The sequence below is a fragment of the Myxine glutinosa genome, chromosome 1 (genome assembly GCF_964187855.1).
Source record: "Myxine glutinosa chromosome 1, kmMyxGlut1.1, whole genome shotgun sequence".
NCBI lineage: Eukaryota > Metazoa > Chordata > Myxini > Myxiniformes > Myxinidae > Myxine > Myxine glutinosa.
The window spans coordinates 294604476-294620039 of NC_136261.1; the positions used below are offsets into that span (position 1 = coordinate 294604476).

Genomic DNA, 15564 nt, shown 5'->3' on the forward strand with positions numbered 1-15564 from the left:
CACTACTGATGCCATATAATCACATTCTGGTGCAACGAAGAGTCATAATTAATGGAAACGAGGCCTTAACTGACATAGACTAAGAATAACTAGCAAGATGTCCGAAAGTTGTCTACGTGTGGTGCGGTGGACCTGGGCACGACATTTAATGGGGGAATAAGGGGAAGGTCGGCTCTACTGATTGTTGTTTACAGACAATGGGACTAGGGAATGGGGGATTGGGGATAGTTGGGGAGTATTGGGGAAATAGGGGAATATTTACAAGCGGATATGGAGGCCAAATTCCATATTCGCAACATTGCACCCTTCTCTACCCTCGGGGCGTCCCGACCCGATAAATTTTTACCTAGTTTAGTGTGGCACTCAGATGTAGTCCCTCTACTATTAACTCTACCCTGAGTGCGACAGTTTTACAGATGTTCACAAATGAGTAAATATGTCCCCCTGCGACGTTGCACCCTTCTCCTCACAGAAACACACCCACAGGATAACCGAATCCGGAAAGAATTCTCAAACTACACATACAGCCGGTAGGGAGCATTATTTACAAGACTACGCTGCTATTTACACTACGATCCAGGACCTGTTTTTGGAGGAACACATGCAGATGTTATGCATAGAGAGAGCGCGCTTGCCAACATCGATACACCAACCCACGAGTGCTCTGTGGCCGACGGCCTTTAATAACGTGCAGAGCACCCTTCCCGAGCATCAAAAGCACCACCCCACCACCAATCGGTGCAGTCACCATTGTTCATTGGAATAAAAATAAATTCGACAACCCCTAACCCTGCAGGTGTCTCTTGCTCTTCTTGTGGTGCACTTGGTGTTAACTAAAAGTGGTTCACCTGTATGGCATAGGTGCCACGTTGACCCATAGGTCCATCCCCGGGTGGTGCTTGGCCGCAAACGAACTGCGGTCCATTGTGGGTGGCCACAAACATTGCGGTCCATATGGTGTATCGATCCCGGCAGCAAACAGCGAAAGTGCAGGCCCACAACTGCGCAGCCAGCACCTCTCTCTCCTCTCTCTCTACCCCAAAGCCAGATCCTCGGAGGTGGGAGACAAAAGAAGCAGACAAGTGAGTAAGGTGGTAAGGGCGCAAAAGTGCACGCAATGTAAGGTGATGCACACTGGGGGCACATGGGAACCAGGTGAGACAGGTACGTTCCTATCGTACGCCCCCCCCCCCCCACCAGGTAACCTACATGGCCCCTCCCTTACCCCTTACTGTATCCACAAAACACAACACTACCCATAAACATCTACTTTACAAATCAACAAACATCCCTACTGTCTTCCCCGTTCCTCCCATATACCAAATTCGTCTTCTCTCCCTCCTAACCAATCAAATTTGCCATTTTCAACTCTCATCAAAATTTGCCATTTTCAACTCAACATCAAAATTTGCCATTACCAATTCATCATCAGTCCCTCCTAGGGAGGGAGAGATGGAATCACCCCAATGTCTCATCCACGTCGTGATGCGTCTCACAAATCCACAGCAATCTCATTTCCTGCTACAAACCAAGAAAACACAGGTGTGGAGTCATCATCATCACCACAGGTAAGTGGCTGCGTATGGTGCGACAGGTTCATCAATCCTAACTATTTCCTAAATGACTTTAACAACTTTACACTACCCGGGGTCTTTCTCCGGCCAAACCATTGGCCCTCTTACACTATGGGTTCTAAAAAACCAATTCCCATTGGCCAGACTGTGGTGCTCTTCAATTTGGGGTCTCACTCCCCCGATTCATCTCCCGGTGCCCTCGCACAATTTCTGGGCTGTGGCGTGTACCTCTCCCAGTGGGTCTACCCACCTGCACACCTCCACCACTGCGGTTGCCTCCGAGCTTACCTGCTCCTTACCCTAACCTAACTACCTGGGGAAGGCCCTCTGGCACTCTCCCCACTCGGTGCCCTCTCTGGCACTGGGCTACCCGGGTCCATCCTCCGGATCCTCGGGCCCCATCCACAACTCTACCGGCTCCCAGAGCCCACCTGCGGCCTCACCTGGCCGACATCCTCACAGTGGTGGAGTGCCCAACCAACTACACGCACTAACAGGCTACACGCCCAGCCATTTCCACAACACTAATGCACCCATCCACAACACCATTCTGCAACCGCACCACAGATGCCAATATCCAACCACAATTTACCTGTACCCTCTACCTAACACTTACACTACCCGCCCCGGGTATCCGTGATAGGGGTCCACTCTTCCCCCATCCACACCTTCGCACCATGCACACCACTCCGTACCACTTACTCCAACTCTCTCCACACACCTGTACCTGCACACCTGTGCTCTCACACCTGGTGCCACCTGCACCCTTCTCTCCCCAAGCGCATTCGCGCTGATCCACTCACTCACTACTCATACACTGTTCCACACACCTGTCCAGTTGCACACCTGTGCAATCACACCTGTTCCATCCTCACACACACAGCATCATCTCATCTAACTACTCCCTTCTGAAACTTGCGCTTCCCAGTCGTCCCTTTAAACTATTGCGCTCCCTCGTCATTATCATCCATACTAATCTACCTGCGTCCCCACTACAGGTATCAGTCACTAACTAACCTTAACGTCACCTAATGTCATCTTCTCTAGATCCCTATCAATATAACCTAACCCACCCGGGCTAGTTTTCACTGCCATACACCCCATAATCTAGTGCTCCTTTGCCCCCACTCTGTGAGGGATGGTGGATTTGCCATCCCACCACATCGGGGGTCTCTCACTATCAATTTTGTTCGTCCAGATTCCACAAGTCAAAAATTTTCTATTTACTGCCAATTCTACTCACTTTTCTAAATTTTGTATCAAATCACTACTATCACTATCACCATCACCCGTCTACTTATTAGGTCCTCTCGGTGCGCCAATTCACATCTACAGCCCGGCTTCGTACAGCCGAGCAATGAACGCGGGTCGTTTTGTGCCAGCGGCTGGATACGTCCCGCATTCGGGGCAGGGACGGAGGCTTACCCGGGCCGAGATCCCACACACCACCTCGGCGTGGAGCCATCCAATGCCCCGATCTAGACCTGCCGGCACGTCTCACCAAAAAGTGGTCGCCATGACGACCCTTTCTATCGGGCTGCCAGCTCCGCCTAGTGGAGCACGGACGCGGCCGTTCAAAGCGAGGCCCAGCACGCACCGAGGGCCCGATTCGGCTATAAGTCGTTCTAAACTCTATCCCGTCTAACGTCGATGCTTCACCTGGACGCTTACACCCCGCTGCCCGTTCCTTGCTCACACATCCAGCCGTGCCCATGCTCCTCGTACCTTTCCTTACACACCCAGGTACACTCATTCCACTCACAGCCTTGGTCACACACCTGACCACCGAACATTTTGGCACACATTCGTTCGTAGCACACCTCACCAAAACACCTCTTCGCGCCCCCTCCTCGGTCACCTCCTCTGTGACAATCACAGGTGTGCCCTCATTCGCACACCCAACCATGTGCCTCACCACCAACTCCAGCGTGCATTCCCACTCACGCTCTACCATTCCAGGTGTGCATCCTTCCATCCCAGGTGTACATCCTCGCTCACCTGTCACAACTAACTCACTCTCCTTGTCACTCTCACTACTCTCACCTCCATTCTTGACAGCGCACTCACCCTTACTCTTGACAGCGCACTCTTTCCCCATGCACCTGTCCGTCACACACCTTTCTCGCGCACACTCTCCCGTTACACCCTCTGTAACACTCACCACAGGTGGACACACTTCCTTACTTCTGACAGCACACTCTTTCCTCATGCACCTGTCCGTCACACACCTTTCTCGCGCACACTCTCCCGTTACACCCTCTGTAACACTCACCACAGGTGGACACTCTTCCTTACTTCTGACAGCGCACTCTTTCCCCATGCACCTGTCCGTCACACACCTTTCTCGCGCACACTCTTGCGCACACTCTCCCGTCACACCCTCTGTAACACTTACCACACCGCGCTTCCTTGTGCTCCCTCGCACACGCGCTACGACCGACTCACTCTCGCCAGCACCCTCACTACTCCTTGGCACGCACTTTTTCCTCACACACCCCAGAGTCGGACTTTCTCGCACACCTCCTTTTTCGCACACCAGACCTGTCGCACACTTCACCAACGGCCTCTCACGAACACCCGGGTCTATCTCGACCCCCAAGCTTCTTAAATCCCCTGGCGCATCATACGCACGACCATATTGGTCACCACTTACACCGGGTCCTCTTCCTCTTCGCTTCTCCTCCATCACCTGCGAATCCCTCATCCGGTTAATGAGCACATCACGATCCAAACACAGACTTTGGACCAATTCTTTTACCTCCTCGTTTATCTCTTTCTTATCCCCTCTCCGTCGCTTCTTAATTTCGCTCACCCCTTCTTCCACTTCTTCTAATTTGTGCCTCACCTCTTTTATTCCCCGGTACGTCTCCTCAAGCTCGTCCTCCAAGGCTACCTTGACCGTTTCCATGTGCGTCCTCACCTGCCGGTCCTTCGTCTCCATTACCTCTATCACCTCGTCCAACCTCGTTGTCAGTCCCTCACGTACCATCTGACACTCTTTTTTAATTACCCCTACGTCCTTTTTCATCTCCTTCTGCGTCGATTTTAACCCCTCTATTACCGCTGTGTTCTTCTTTACCTGTTCCCCCAACTCCTTTTGTCCCACTGTCAGTTGTTCTACTCCCAGCGTCAACTCCTCTATACCCCCTTGCAATTTTACAGTCCCCTTTCTCACCTCCTTCTCCATGCGCTCCTTACAGTGCCTCACCTCCTCACGCACTCCTCCGACCTCCTCACTCACTCCTCTTCTGATCTCCTCTCCCATCACTTGCATCTCCTGCCCAGATGCCACCCTCATCTGCTCCATTTCCTCCCTGTGAGCATCCAATTTCGTTTCTACCCCCATTCTGACCCCCTCTATCTGCTGCTCCATTTGTTTAACTTCCCTTTCCGCTTGGTCCCTCATGTCCCTCAATTTGCCTTCCATACTGTTTTCTAACCCCTCTAACCCCTTTTGCATCCCTTCCATTTGATTCTCTTGAGCGGCCATTCTGTTTTCTACCCCCATTAACCCATTTTTCACCTCTTTTATCCCGTTGTCTAACCCCTCAAAATTATTGTCTAACTTCCCAAATTTCTTGTCTAATTCCTCAAAATTATTGTCTAACTTCCCAAATTTCTTGTCTAATCCCTCACCGGTACCCCTCGCTTCGTCCCTCATTACCCCCATTTGGTTTCCCATTACCCCCATTTGGTTTCCCATTACCCCCAATTGCTCACTCCGAGCCCTCGCTTCATCCCTCATTACCCCCATTTGGCCCTCCAATCGCTCACCCTGAGCATCCATCCGGTTCCCCATTCTGTTTGCCATTTCTTCATTATTCTGGGCCATAAGGGCCTTCATTTGTATAAAAAACAAGTTCCAATCCACCGGGGGCGCTGCCAAGGTCGCCGGCGCGGTGACCAGCGAGGCGCCATTTTGCGTGCTTGCTACCCTCGCTGTTTCGCTCTCCTCACGTGTCTCAATTTGGTCCTGGACCGACCCTGCTTCACTCTCCCCTACCGGACCCCAGCCGTCTTGATCCGCCATAGCGCGACTTGCAAAATTCGAGTTTCGTAAAACAAATCCAAATTTTTTTTTTTTTTTTCGTTATAATTTCGGCGAGCGCAGTAACCGCGGGACCGCGCTCCGAATCGATTCGGTCGAGCGCCGTACGCGCTCCGGCTCGATTTTCCCTCCCAAAATTTGGGCCTAACTAATTTAGTCCCGGGTCCGAATCTCACTCCTCGACACCAATTGTTACAGACACGACTTTGATGTTAAGGTGGGCCGAGCGGAATGGCCGTCGTGTCCGCACAAATTACCCGATTGTACTCGAACGTTGACGGAGCCGCGCTACGCTGGATCAATAAGGAAAAAGAAGACACACGGCTGGATTATAATGACAGACACCAATGTTTCGATTCTCAATTATATTCGTACGGAAAAGGTTAGATTACAGGGGCTAGAGGTAAAGCACAGAAAAGATGGGCACTTAGACACAGGCTTATCTTAACCCCGGACAGACGACAGGTAAACGGGACAACGGCTGACTCACACGGGGGTTGATGGCAGGGAAAGGCAGGTATCGGTGGCTCCAGGTGCACCTGGGCTCGGGGCAGAATCAACACGGTTCGGTCCGGTCCAAAGATGCGGGGAGGTCACAGCGCTCGGAGGTAACGTTCTTTCACAGGCGGGTTCTCTTCCTCTCAGCGATCGCAGGCAACGTTCTTTCTCAGGCGGGGCGCATCTGACGTCACATCCGGCGCGGGGCCGCGTATATCCGGCGGGGAGTGACACGCCCTCGGCTCGTTAGCGCCGCCCCAGATGGAATCGGTCCGCCCTTCTGATTGGGTGCGGGGGGTTACCAGGCTCCGCCCTTGAGGAGGAGCTGACAGCCAGCCCCTCCGTGGTAACCCCGTGGAGCGCGTGGTCAATGGCGCTAATCGAGCCGGTGTGAGGACGCATCCTCCCCCGCGCCGCCGCCATCTCCTCTGTTGTTGTTGTAATTGTTGGGGAAGAAGATGGAAGGAGGTATGGGAAAGGTCCTAAACTCACTACTGATGCCATATAATCACATTCTGGTGCAACGAAGAGTCATAATTAATGGAAACGAGGCCTTAACTGACATAGACTAAGAATAACTAGCAAGATGTCCGAAAGTTGTCTACGTGTGGTGTGGTGGACCTGGGCACGACATTTAATGGGGGAATAAGGGGAAGGTCGGCTCTACTGATTGTTGTTTACAGACAATGGGACTAGGGAATGGGGGATTGGGGATAGTTGGGGAGTATTGGGGAAATAGGGGAATATTTACAAGCGGATATGGAGGCCAAATTCCATATTCGCAACAATATATATATATATATATATATATATATATATATATATATATATGTATATATATATATATATATATATATATATATGTATATATATATATATATATATATATATAAATATATATATATATATATATATATATATATATATATATACACGGTGCTAGTACTCGTGGTGGTTTTCAGGAGTCAATCTTATGGAGGGACAATTATGGACTATCTCTGGGTTCACAACAATTGGCTGCACCTGTACCTGTATTAGGTCTGACCTGTACTTATATTAGGTTAGATGTGTTTCTGTATTTGGCCGGACCTGCAGTTGATTGTAAGCCTTGATAGTTGCTATGGCAACTGGAGCTTACTATTATGATTACGTTAACTAGTTGGGGAATACTTATCACTGAACCTGAATTATTTCAGCTCGAAGCTTCAAGCACAGGATGTCCTTCGTGATGAAGGATCACAAGGCTGTTCCCCATTAACCACCACACCAGTTTATTTGATGTTTTGCATCCCCAGTTATTGCAGGATGACCATTGTGCTTCTCCCACAACTTTATAGGACCTTGTTTGCATGCTTGACAGAGGAATCGACCCAAATGCATTCTCAGTATAGGAGAGTGCAAAACCCAAGAGCACATACGGGTCCAAACAATAAGTAAACCAAACAGTGAAAATAAACGGTGGTAAACAAAGATGTGCAACTACCTGACAAATGTCCATAACAGAAGTCTGAAGCAATCAAAATTAGATTTCTCAATAGTCGTACAAAGCAGAGCACTCGTGTACATATTAGGATTAGGTAGTCTCATACATACGTACTCGAACAGGAAGACCGCTGGCTTGCCATCAACCCCCGCCTTGAGCATCACACGCTTGAGGTCTTCACGCCAGTCGCTCGCTGAATACCCCTTGGTGATTTCGATTTGAAAAAGGTTGTAGTCTGCCATGAAGGTGGCGAGACGTGTAGCACTGTGCCGCCCGCTCCCTCCAATGCCCACAAGGAGGGCATGCCCACCATCTTGCTTCAAAACACGCGCAATTCGTGATATGTGCTCAATGGCGAACTGGAACATGACCAGCGACATTGGAGCCTTGCTTACGTTGTTGTGTTCCTGGTGTGTCAAGGAGACAATGGGAGAGTCCACAATTACATGAGAAAACCAGGAACATAGCATGGAACATAATAATAATAATAATAATTCATTTATTTTGTATAGCGCTTTTCATGAAGCCCAAAGGCGCTTTGACAGAGTGCAAAACATAATGCATAACAAAACATGAAAACAACAATTGCAAAAAGACAAGAATCAATGGGGAAATATTTTAAGCAAAATGAGGGAGAAGGAGAAGTGATAGTCAGGGGTTAAATGCTGTGGGTTGAATGTTGAATGCAGTGCTGAACAGGTGGGTCTTGAGTGATGTTTTGAATGCGGTGAGTGAGGAGGAACCTCTGATGGTGTGAGGTAGTGAGTTCCAGAGGGTGGGAGCAGCGATGGAGAAGGCCCTGTCCCCCCAGGATCTGAATTTGGTCCGGATGGGGGTGGGGGGGGGGGGTCAGGAGGTTGGTACCAGCAGAGCAGAGATTGCGGGTGGGAGTGTGTCTGGAGAGGAGGTCAGCCAGGTAGGATGGGGCCAGGTTATGGAGGGCTTTGTAGGTCAAGAGGAGGATTTTGTACTGGATTCTCTGGGAGATGGGGAGCCAGTGAAGCTTGTAAAGGACGGGGGTGATGTGGTCACGGGTCCGGGAATGGGTGAGTAGACGGGCAGCGGAGTTCTGAATGTATTGGAGTTTATTGGTGATTGTTGAGGGTGAACCATAGAGGAGGCTATTGCAGTAGTCCAGACGGGAGGTGATGAAGGCATGGATGAGGGTTTCTGCAGCTGTGGAGGAGAGGGATGAGCGGAGACGGGCGATGTTTTTCAGGTGAAAGAAGGCTGTCTTTGTGATCTGTTTAGTGTATTTGTCGAAGGAGAGGGTTTGGTCAAAGATGACGCCAAGATTCCGGATGAGAGGGGAGGTTGATACTGGGATACCGTCGATGTTGAGGGCAAAGTTATGGGTGGATTTTGTGAGCGTTTTTGGGCCAATGATGATTATTTCAGATTTATCACAGTTAAGTTTGAGGAAGTTGATTTGAAGCCAGGATTTTATTTCAGAGATGCAGTTTGTCAGGATAGAGTGGGTGTCGGTGGAGACAGACTTGGTGGAGATGAAAAGCTGGATGTCATCGGCGAAGCAGTGGAATTGGAGACCATGACGGCGGATTAAGTGACCGAGGGGGGACAGGTAAAGGATGAAGAGGAGGGGCCCAAGAACTGAACCTTGGGGGACACCTTGGGGGAGGGGAGCAGTGGGGGATTTGCAGTTATTGATGGAGATGAACTGGCGTCTGTCAGAGAGGTATGATTTAATCCAAGAGAGGGCAGTGCCGGTGACGTTAAAGGTGGATTCAAGTCGGGTGAGGAGGATGGTGTGATCGATGGTGTCAAAGGCAGCACTGAGGTCGAGGAGGACGAGAATGTTGAGGTTGCCAGCGTCAGAGGAGAGGAGAAGGTCGTTGGTGATTTTGAGGAGAGCAGTTTCAGTACTGTGGTTGGAGCGGAATCTGGATTGGAATGTTTCATACAGGTTATTGGCAGAGAGGTGATGTTTGAGTTGAGTGGCTACAGCGCGTTCCAAAACTTTCGACAGAAAGGGTAGGTTGGAGATGGGTCTGAAGTTGTTTAGGGTGTCAGGGTTTAGCCCAGGTTTTTTTAGAATGGGGGTAACAGCAGCAATTTTGAGGGATGGTGGGACGATGCCTGTAGACAGGGAGGAGTTTATTGTTGCAATGATAAGTGGAGAGAGAGCAGGAAGGGAGGCCTTGACAAAGCTGGAGGGGATGGGGTCAAGAGTGCAGGTGGCAGTTTTCATTCCTATGAGGAGTTCAGAGAGGTCAGTAGGGGAGACCGGGGAGAATTGAGACAGGGGAAGGCAGGATAAGGGGGGGGCAGGTGGTTGGAGGGGGAGCGGGTGCGGCGGTGGTCAAGCTGTTGTAGATGTTGTCAATTTTGCGTTGGAAGAAAGAAAGGAAGGAGATGCAGTTGTCTACTGTGAATGACTGGGTGGTGGTGTCCAGGGGGCGGAGGAGTTTGTTTATTGTCGAGAAGAGTGCTTTTGGGTTTCCGGAGCCAGAGTGGATAATTTGAGAGTAGTAGGCGGAGCAGGCGCGGGAGAGGGCATCTTTGTAATGTTGTAGATGGTCCTTGTAGGCTTGGGAGTGAACTGTGAGACCTGTTTTATTGTGGAGTCTTTCAAGTTGGCGAGCACGAGTTTTCATCAGGCGGAGTTCAGGGGTAAACCAGGGAGCAGAATGGGTGAAAGAAACTGTTTTGGTTTTTACAGGCGCAAGCTGGTAACATAGGTTCTGGGTTGATGCAGCGCAGGCATGATGGGCCGAATGGCCACTTCCTATAGATATGTGAAAGTTCCTTTTGCGTATTCTCGTGTTTGTAGCCATTGTGATCGAAATCAAGTTAATGTAGTAAGTATTGTTTGTGTTAGTGTGTCATCAAAAAAGCCATGACCAAACACAATAATTGTGCAGTTGCCAATCGGTTTCATAAGAAAGTAACAAAATCCTGGCAGACTCCTTTAAGGTAAAGAAAGTCATTTGCACTTTACATCCATAGCTCAAAACTGCACCATCAAGAAGCAAATGCAAGTCCCGTAAATTTTCCAGGTTGATGCAGCCACGTCTTATCCCATGATTGGTCAAAACGCGTGTGACGTCATACATTTGTGACGTGTTTCACGGCCGAATGTTGATATAAAACACATCTGCCTCCATGAAATGGAGCGAAACGTTCACTGAACTGGAAACTGGAAACAGAACTGTAAATAATCATTGGGTTCCAGGAATTCCCAGTTGTTGAAATGTGACCCTTGTTCCATCTTAGGTCATGTGGTTGTAATCATATTAAACTGGATTAAAGAACGAACCTCGAGATAACACTGCATTATGGTGGTGAGCTCCTCCAGGCCGGAAACTTCATCGTAGACCCGGGGTTGTGCATCTGGCTTGAGATAGTCACCAAATAACAAGGAACGGATGTCCTCATCTGTGACCTTGCCAACGGGACTCAGAGCTCCTAGAACCTGACGTCACAACAAGTTAAAATAATCTTGTAAAATTCCAACTACACTTTATCATTGATGACTTCTCAGGTTTTCATGGAAAAGCAAACGAGGGTCACGTGACCCCTTCCCCATGCCCCCCCCCGCCCCCCAACACACATCCAAGAGGCAGGTTTCGATGAACTTTATCAAACCTTGTCCACAGTTTGGTTGAAGTATCCACTCATTGTTACACTAACAATGTTGAAGAAAGCTTGCTGGTCATCGTGGTCAATGAGGCGATCGTAGAACACCCGGTACACCTCGTGGACCCACAGGCGAATCAATTTGTCACCATCCTAGGGGTAAACAGACGCATGAGGTTTGTTTCGGGCTCAACATCCGAAGCAAGGCCTTTCTGGTAAGTTATGAACTCATGCCCCCATCATGGGTCACCCGCCCCAAAGCGTGTCTTGGTGCTGTCATCTTTTACTTCTTCTTCTTTGGCTTAAGCGACACATGGCTGCAAGTTGCATCATAGGTGTAACAGTAGCCGAAAGCCCGGGAATGATGGAGACACACCGGGTTCAGTGAGCGGCCATGATGGAACTGCTTTATTATACATACGTCACAGGAACGCGTCATCAGTCCATCTGATAAGTCCGGGAATGGGTGAGCTTATGAGCATATGTATGAGCTGTACTTCCATAACAATAGGCCGGGGCACAGCTGTGCTGCTGATGTGGTGTCCTCTGTAGGTCAGGTCAGGAATTTGCAATTAGTTCAGTGTGCTGGCGATAACTCGCCTACTCTTCTCGAAGCACACCGTGGGATCTTTAAAGTCCACCACCAGCAGTGCGTCCCTTGAGGAGGACGGTTATGCGAAGCATTTTCCTTGTCAACAGGATTTGAACCTGCAATCAGCAGATTACAACACAGAAGCTCAGCCAGTTAAGCCAACCCAGCGCCCAGGCTGCTGCCAGGGATCTGAATGTATGGAGAAAATCCTGAAATGAGGGTCATTAATTAATGAATTTACAAATATAGCAACTGCAAGCTAACTCTGAATTGAAGGAAGCTGGTCCAGGTGCAGAAAGAAAGTAAGAATAAAATGTTACACACGTGGCTAAACCAGCGAATAATCTATTACAAAGAGGAGTCCATCGGTACGCATAAGTGTGTGTGAAGAAGAAGTAAAAGAAAAGAGGAAGAAGAAGCACGATCACAAGCTTTAGTGGTTCCTGCTGTCGTGGAATGTAATAAAAATGGTCCCGTAAGAAAGAAAATAATCCATTTAATTTGAACAACAATTTGTGTCCATTCAATCTCAAAGGTGTCCATTTTAAAAAGCCCTCTTCAAAGAAGAAGCGTGATGGAGTACTGCTCTCCCCCCTGGGCTGGCCCCGCTGCCTCACATCTAACTCCGCCTGACGCCGTGGAAACCAAGGCCTTCAGGATCATTGGAAGCTTCCGTGATGAAGATGAGTCTATGGGTCAATCACTTCGTCATCGCAGACAGGTCGGTGGTCTCAATGTATTCTACAGGTTCCTTTCTGGTCTTGTACCCTCTGCCCTGTCTGTGCTTTATCCACCCCTAGGTATCTGCTGGGTGCACAATGTCCACCATCAACCGACTTCTGGCAAAACTCCCGAAACCCAGAATCACTGGTCATTTCCACTCTTTCGCCCCTCTTTTTCCCCGCCTGTGGAACCGACTTTCACATCTTCTTCCATCTCATTTTTCCCTCGAGGTCTTCAAGACAGCTGTTCACCACCATATCAGATCATTCCCAATCCAAGACTATGATCTTTTCTACCCTTGTTAACCCCTAGCCGTCCCCATTATCACCACCTCCCAAATTTCCAGATTTTCCTTCCTGAGGGTTTGCTTCTGCATCCATATTGTCCACCCCTTCCCCTCTTTCTCTATTTGTCCAGGTCTCCCTCGATGTTATCCTTCTACCCTGCTGTTGGTGACTGTGTTTCCTCTCTTTCTGTTCTCCGTCTCCATCTCTCCATCTCTCCAAATATATATATATATCTCTCTCTACTGCTCCTTCCATTGTTTTTGTGTCCTGATCTGTTCAGTGTACTAGCTCTTCGACGAGCTCTGACTATGTATTCAAATTTTGTTTCGAAACATCACCAATCCCTGACACCATGTAAAGAGGAGAATGAAATCTTCCCCTCCCTTACAAGGCGTTTCTATAGCAACAGATGTGAGGGAAGAAATAACTTTTGGGAAAAGTTCAATTAAGTCTGTAGCAATCAGGAACCACTTGTTGAGCTAAATCAGGTAGATTAAAATAGGGGCAATACCCCTGGGCCCAATACCCCAACAACAGCCTGGTGTTGGCTTAGCGGTTAGGGTGCTGGCTTGGGATCCTAGGATCCTGAGTTTGAATCCCGGTCGATCGCTGAATTAACACCAGGGGGGTTGACTCAGCCTGTCATTCTTCCGAGGTCGGCAAATTGAGTACCAGCTTGCTGGGATGAATGATCCCGGTGTGTACCCTGGTTTAGAATAGGTACACCGTATCCCTGCGCATCGTAAGAGGCGTCCAAGGGTTGGCGTCAGGAAGGGCATCCGGCCATAAAAAAAACATTACCTCAAACAGGGAACCATGACTGTCAAGGGGCCCGTAAGGCTAACCCTCGCTATAGCGGGGAAAATGGCCTTAAAACGATCATTCATTCATTCATTCACCCCTGTGCGCTCACCTGGTAGAATAAGGCTGTATACTTCACCGAATAAATGTATTTTAAACCAATTTCAATGTTGCTAGGAGACAGGGCAGCATGTAGAATCATACTACATAATCACAAGACTTTAAACAAACAAACAAAAATACCTATTTTGGGGGGAACCCACCCTTCCCTTCCCCTTCCCCCTCAAAGATTTGTAATGCCATGAAGAAACTTTGGTATATTATGGGTGATGAAGGTTGTGGTCAAGTTTCATCGGAATTGCATGTGTACTTTCTGAGAAAAAATACAAATACCTATTTTGGGGGGCAACCTTCGTAAAGTCCCTTCGATTTTTTTTTTAATGCCATGAACAAACTTTGGCACAAGACGGGTGATGAAGATTGTGGTCAAGTTTCATTGAAATCATGTGTGTAGTTTCAGCGAAGAAAGAAAATACCTATTTTTTTTGGGGGGGGGGGGGGGGGGGTGGGTTCAAACCTGGAACCACTTTGACCCCAGGTAGAACCTTACATCCTGCTTTTTTTTAATGGCATGAACAAACTTGAGTTGCAACATACCAGATATCATTTTAGCCAAGTTTGGTCACAATCCCATCAGTAGATTCGGAGAAGACGTTGCAAGTGTTTACGGACTGACGGGCAGACGACATGCTATCCCATAAGCTCCATGGAACTACGTTCCGGGTGAGCTATTAATGGGATATATGTTGAGCCATATTTCAAGGCCTCATGCACATGAAATTAAAGAGCTGGACCATGATACCAGGCCTAAGCCTGCACACACATGATATCCTCCTTGGATAAAGACAGACATTTCACAAGATCACCGTTAAGTGTGAGGCCGGGCAAAGCAACACCCCGTGGATGACCCGAGCGAAGTCTCTCAAATTGAAGATGTAGTGGGACTTTGATGGTGTTGGGAGGAAGGTTTCCACCGCTGCCTTGTAAACGGCTAATGTGGCCTGGATCATCATTTTTCCAAGCCTGGACAAATGCATGCGAATCAAACTATTGCATAATACACTGATGAGTCAACCAAACACAGCTCCAATGCATCATGCACGCTCCATAAAACCCATTAGTTATCATTTCTCCCCATCCCCTGCCTGCTCATTCCTCTTCACCCCCACATCAGCCTACCTTTCGCTACCCCAAGTTTTCCTTCCTTCTGATCTCAATATCAATTTTATCCATTTATACATTCTATCCGACATATCAAATATGTCGTCACTGCAACAAAATGAAGTTGAACAACTGAAGCTCAAATTGCAAATTGCAAGTTGTCCCTCCTACTCGTGTTTCTCAGGAGATTCGTCAGAACTCTCCGTGTTGGATGAGACATCTGCACCATGATGTTCAGAAATCAAATTGAGCAGTTTGCAAATAAATAAATAAATAAATAAACAAGAAAGACGTTTTGTAGAGCACGATACTTGCAAAATCCACCCCCAACCCCAGAAAAAAAGTTACCATGGAGACATCAAATTGTTTATATCTTTAAGATTTAAATTGACGATCTTAATCATAGCTCAGGTCAATCGGATAAAAGTTGATTTTAGAAGTTTGACCTTGAGTTGACCTTTGACCTTTTGACCTCAAAAATAGTTGTTTTCCTAATTAATTCAGTGGTGCATTATGTAATTGCTGTTTGATTTTCCAGTTTAATAGGATGAAAATTGATATTTTCAGATGAAAATTGATGATTTTAGAAATTTGACCTTGAGTTGACATTTTGTCCTAAAAAATAGTTGTTTTCCCAATTAATTCAGTGGTGCATTATGTAATTGCTGTTTAATTTTCCAGTTTAACAGGATGAAAATTGATATTTTCAGATGAAAATTGATGATTTTAGAAATTTGACC

The 15564-nt window shown here is 48.0% G+C and overlaps 1 protein-coding gene across 1 annotated transcript in view; it reads right to left on the bottom strand.

The window, feature by feature from the left end:
* The window catches only part of DNAH3 (dynein axonemal heavy chain 3), a 403897-nt gene that overhangs the window by 83290 nt on the left and 305043 nt on the right, over positions 1–15564 (bottom strand). The window contains exons 45-48 of the mRNA XM_078777885.1: positions 14530–14686; positions 11210–11353; positions 10881–11036; positions 7718–8010 (exon numbers count right to left, since the gene is read on the bottom strand). Coding sequence (XP_078634011.1) covers positions 7718–8010; positions 10881–11036; positions 11210–11353; positions 14530–14686 — 750 coding nt within the window. The remainder of the gene's footprint in view (positions 1–7717; positions 8011–10880; positions 11037–11209; positions 11354–14529; positions 14687–15564) is intronic.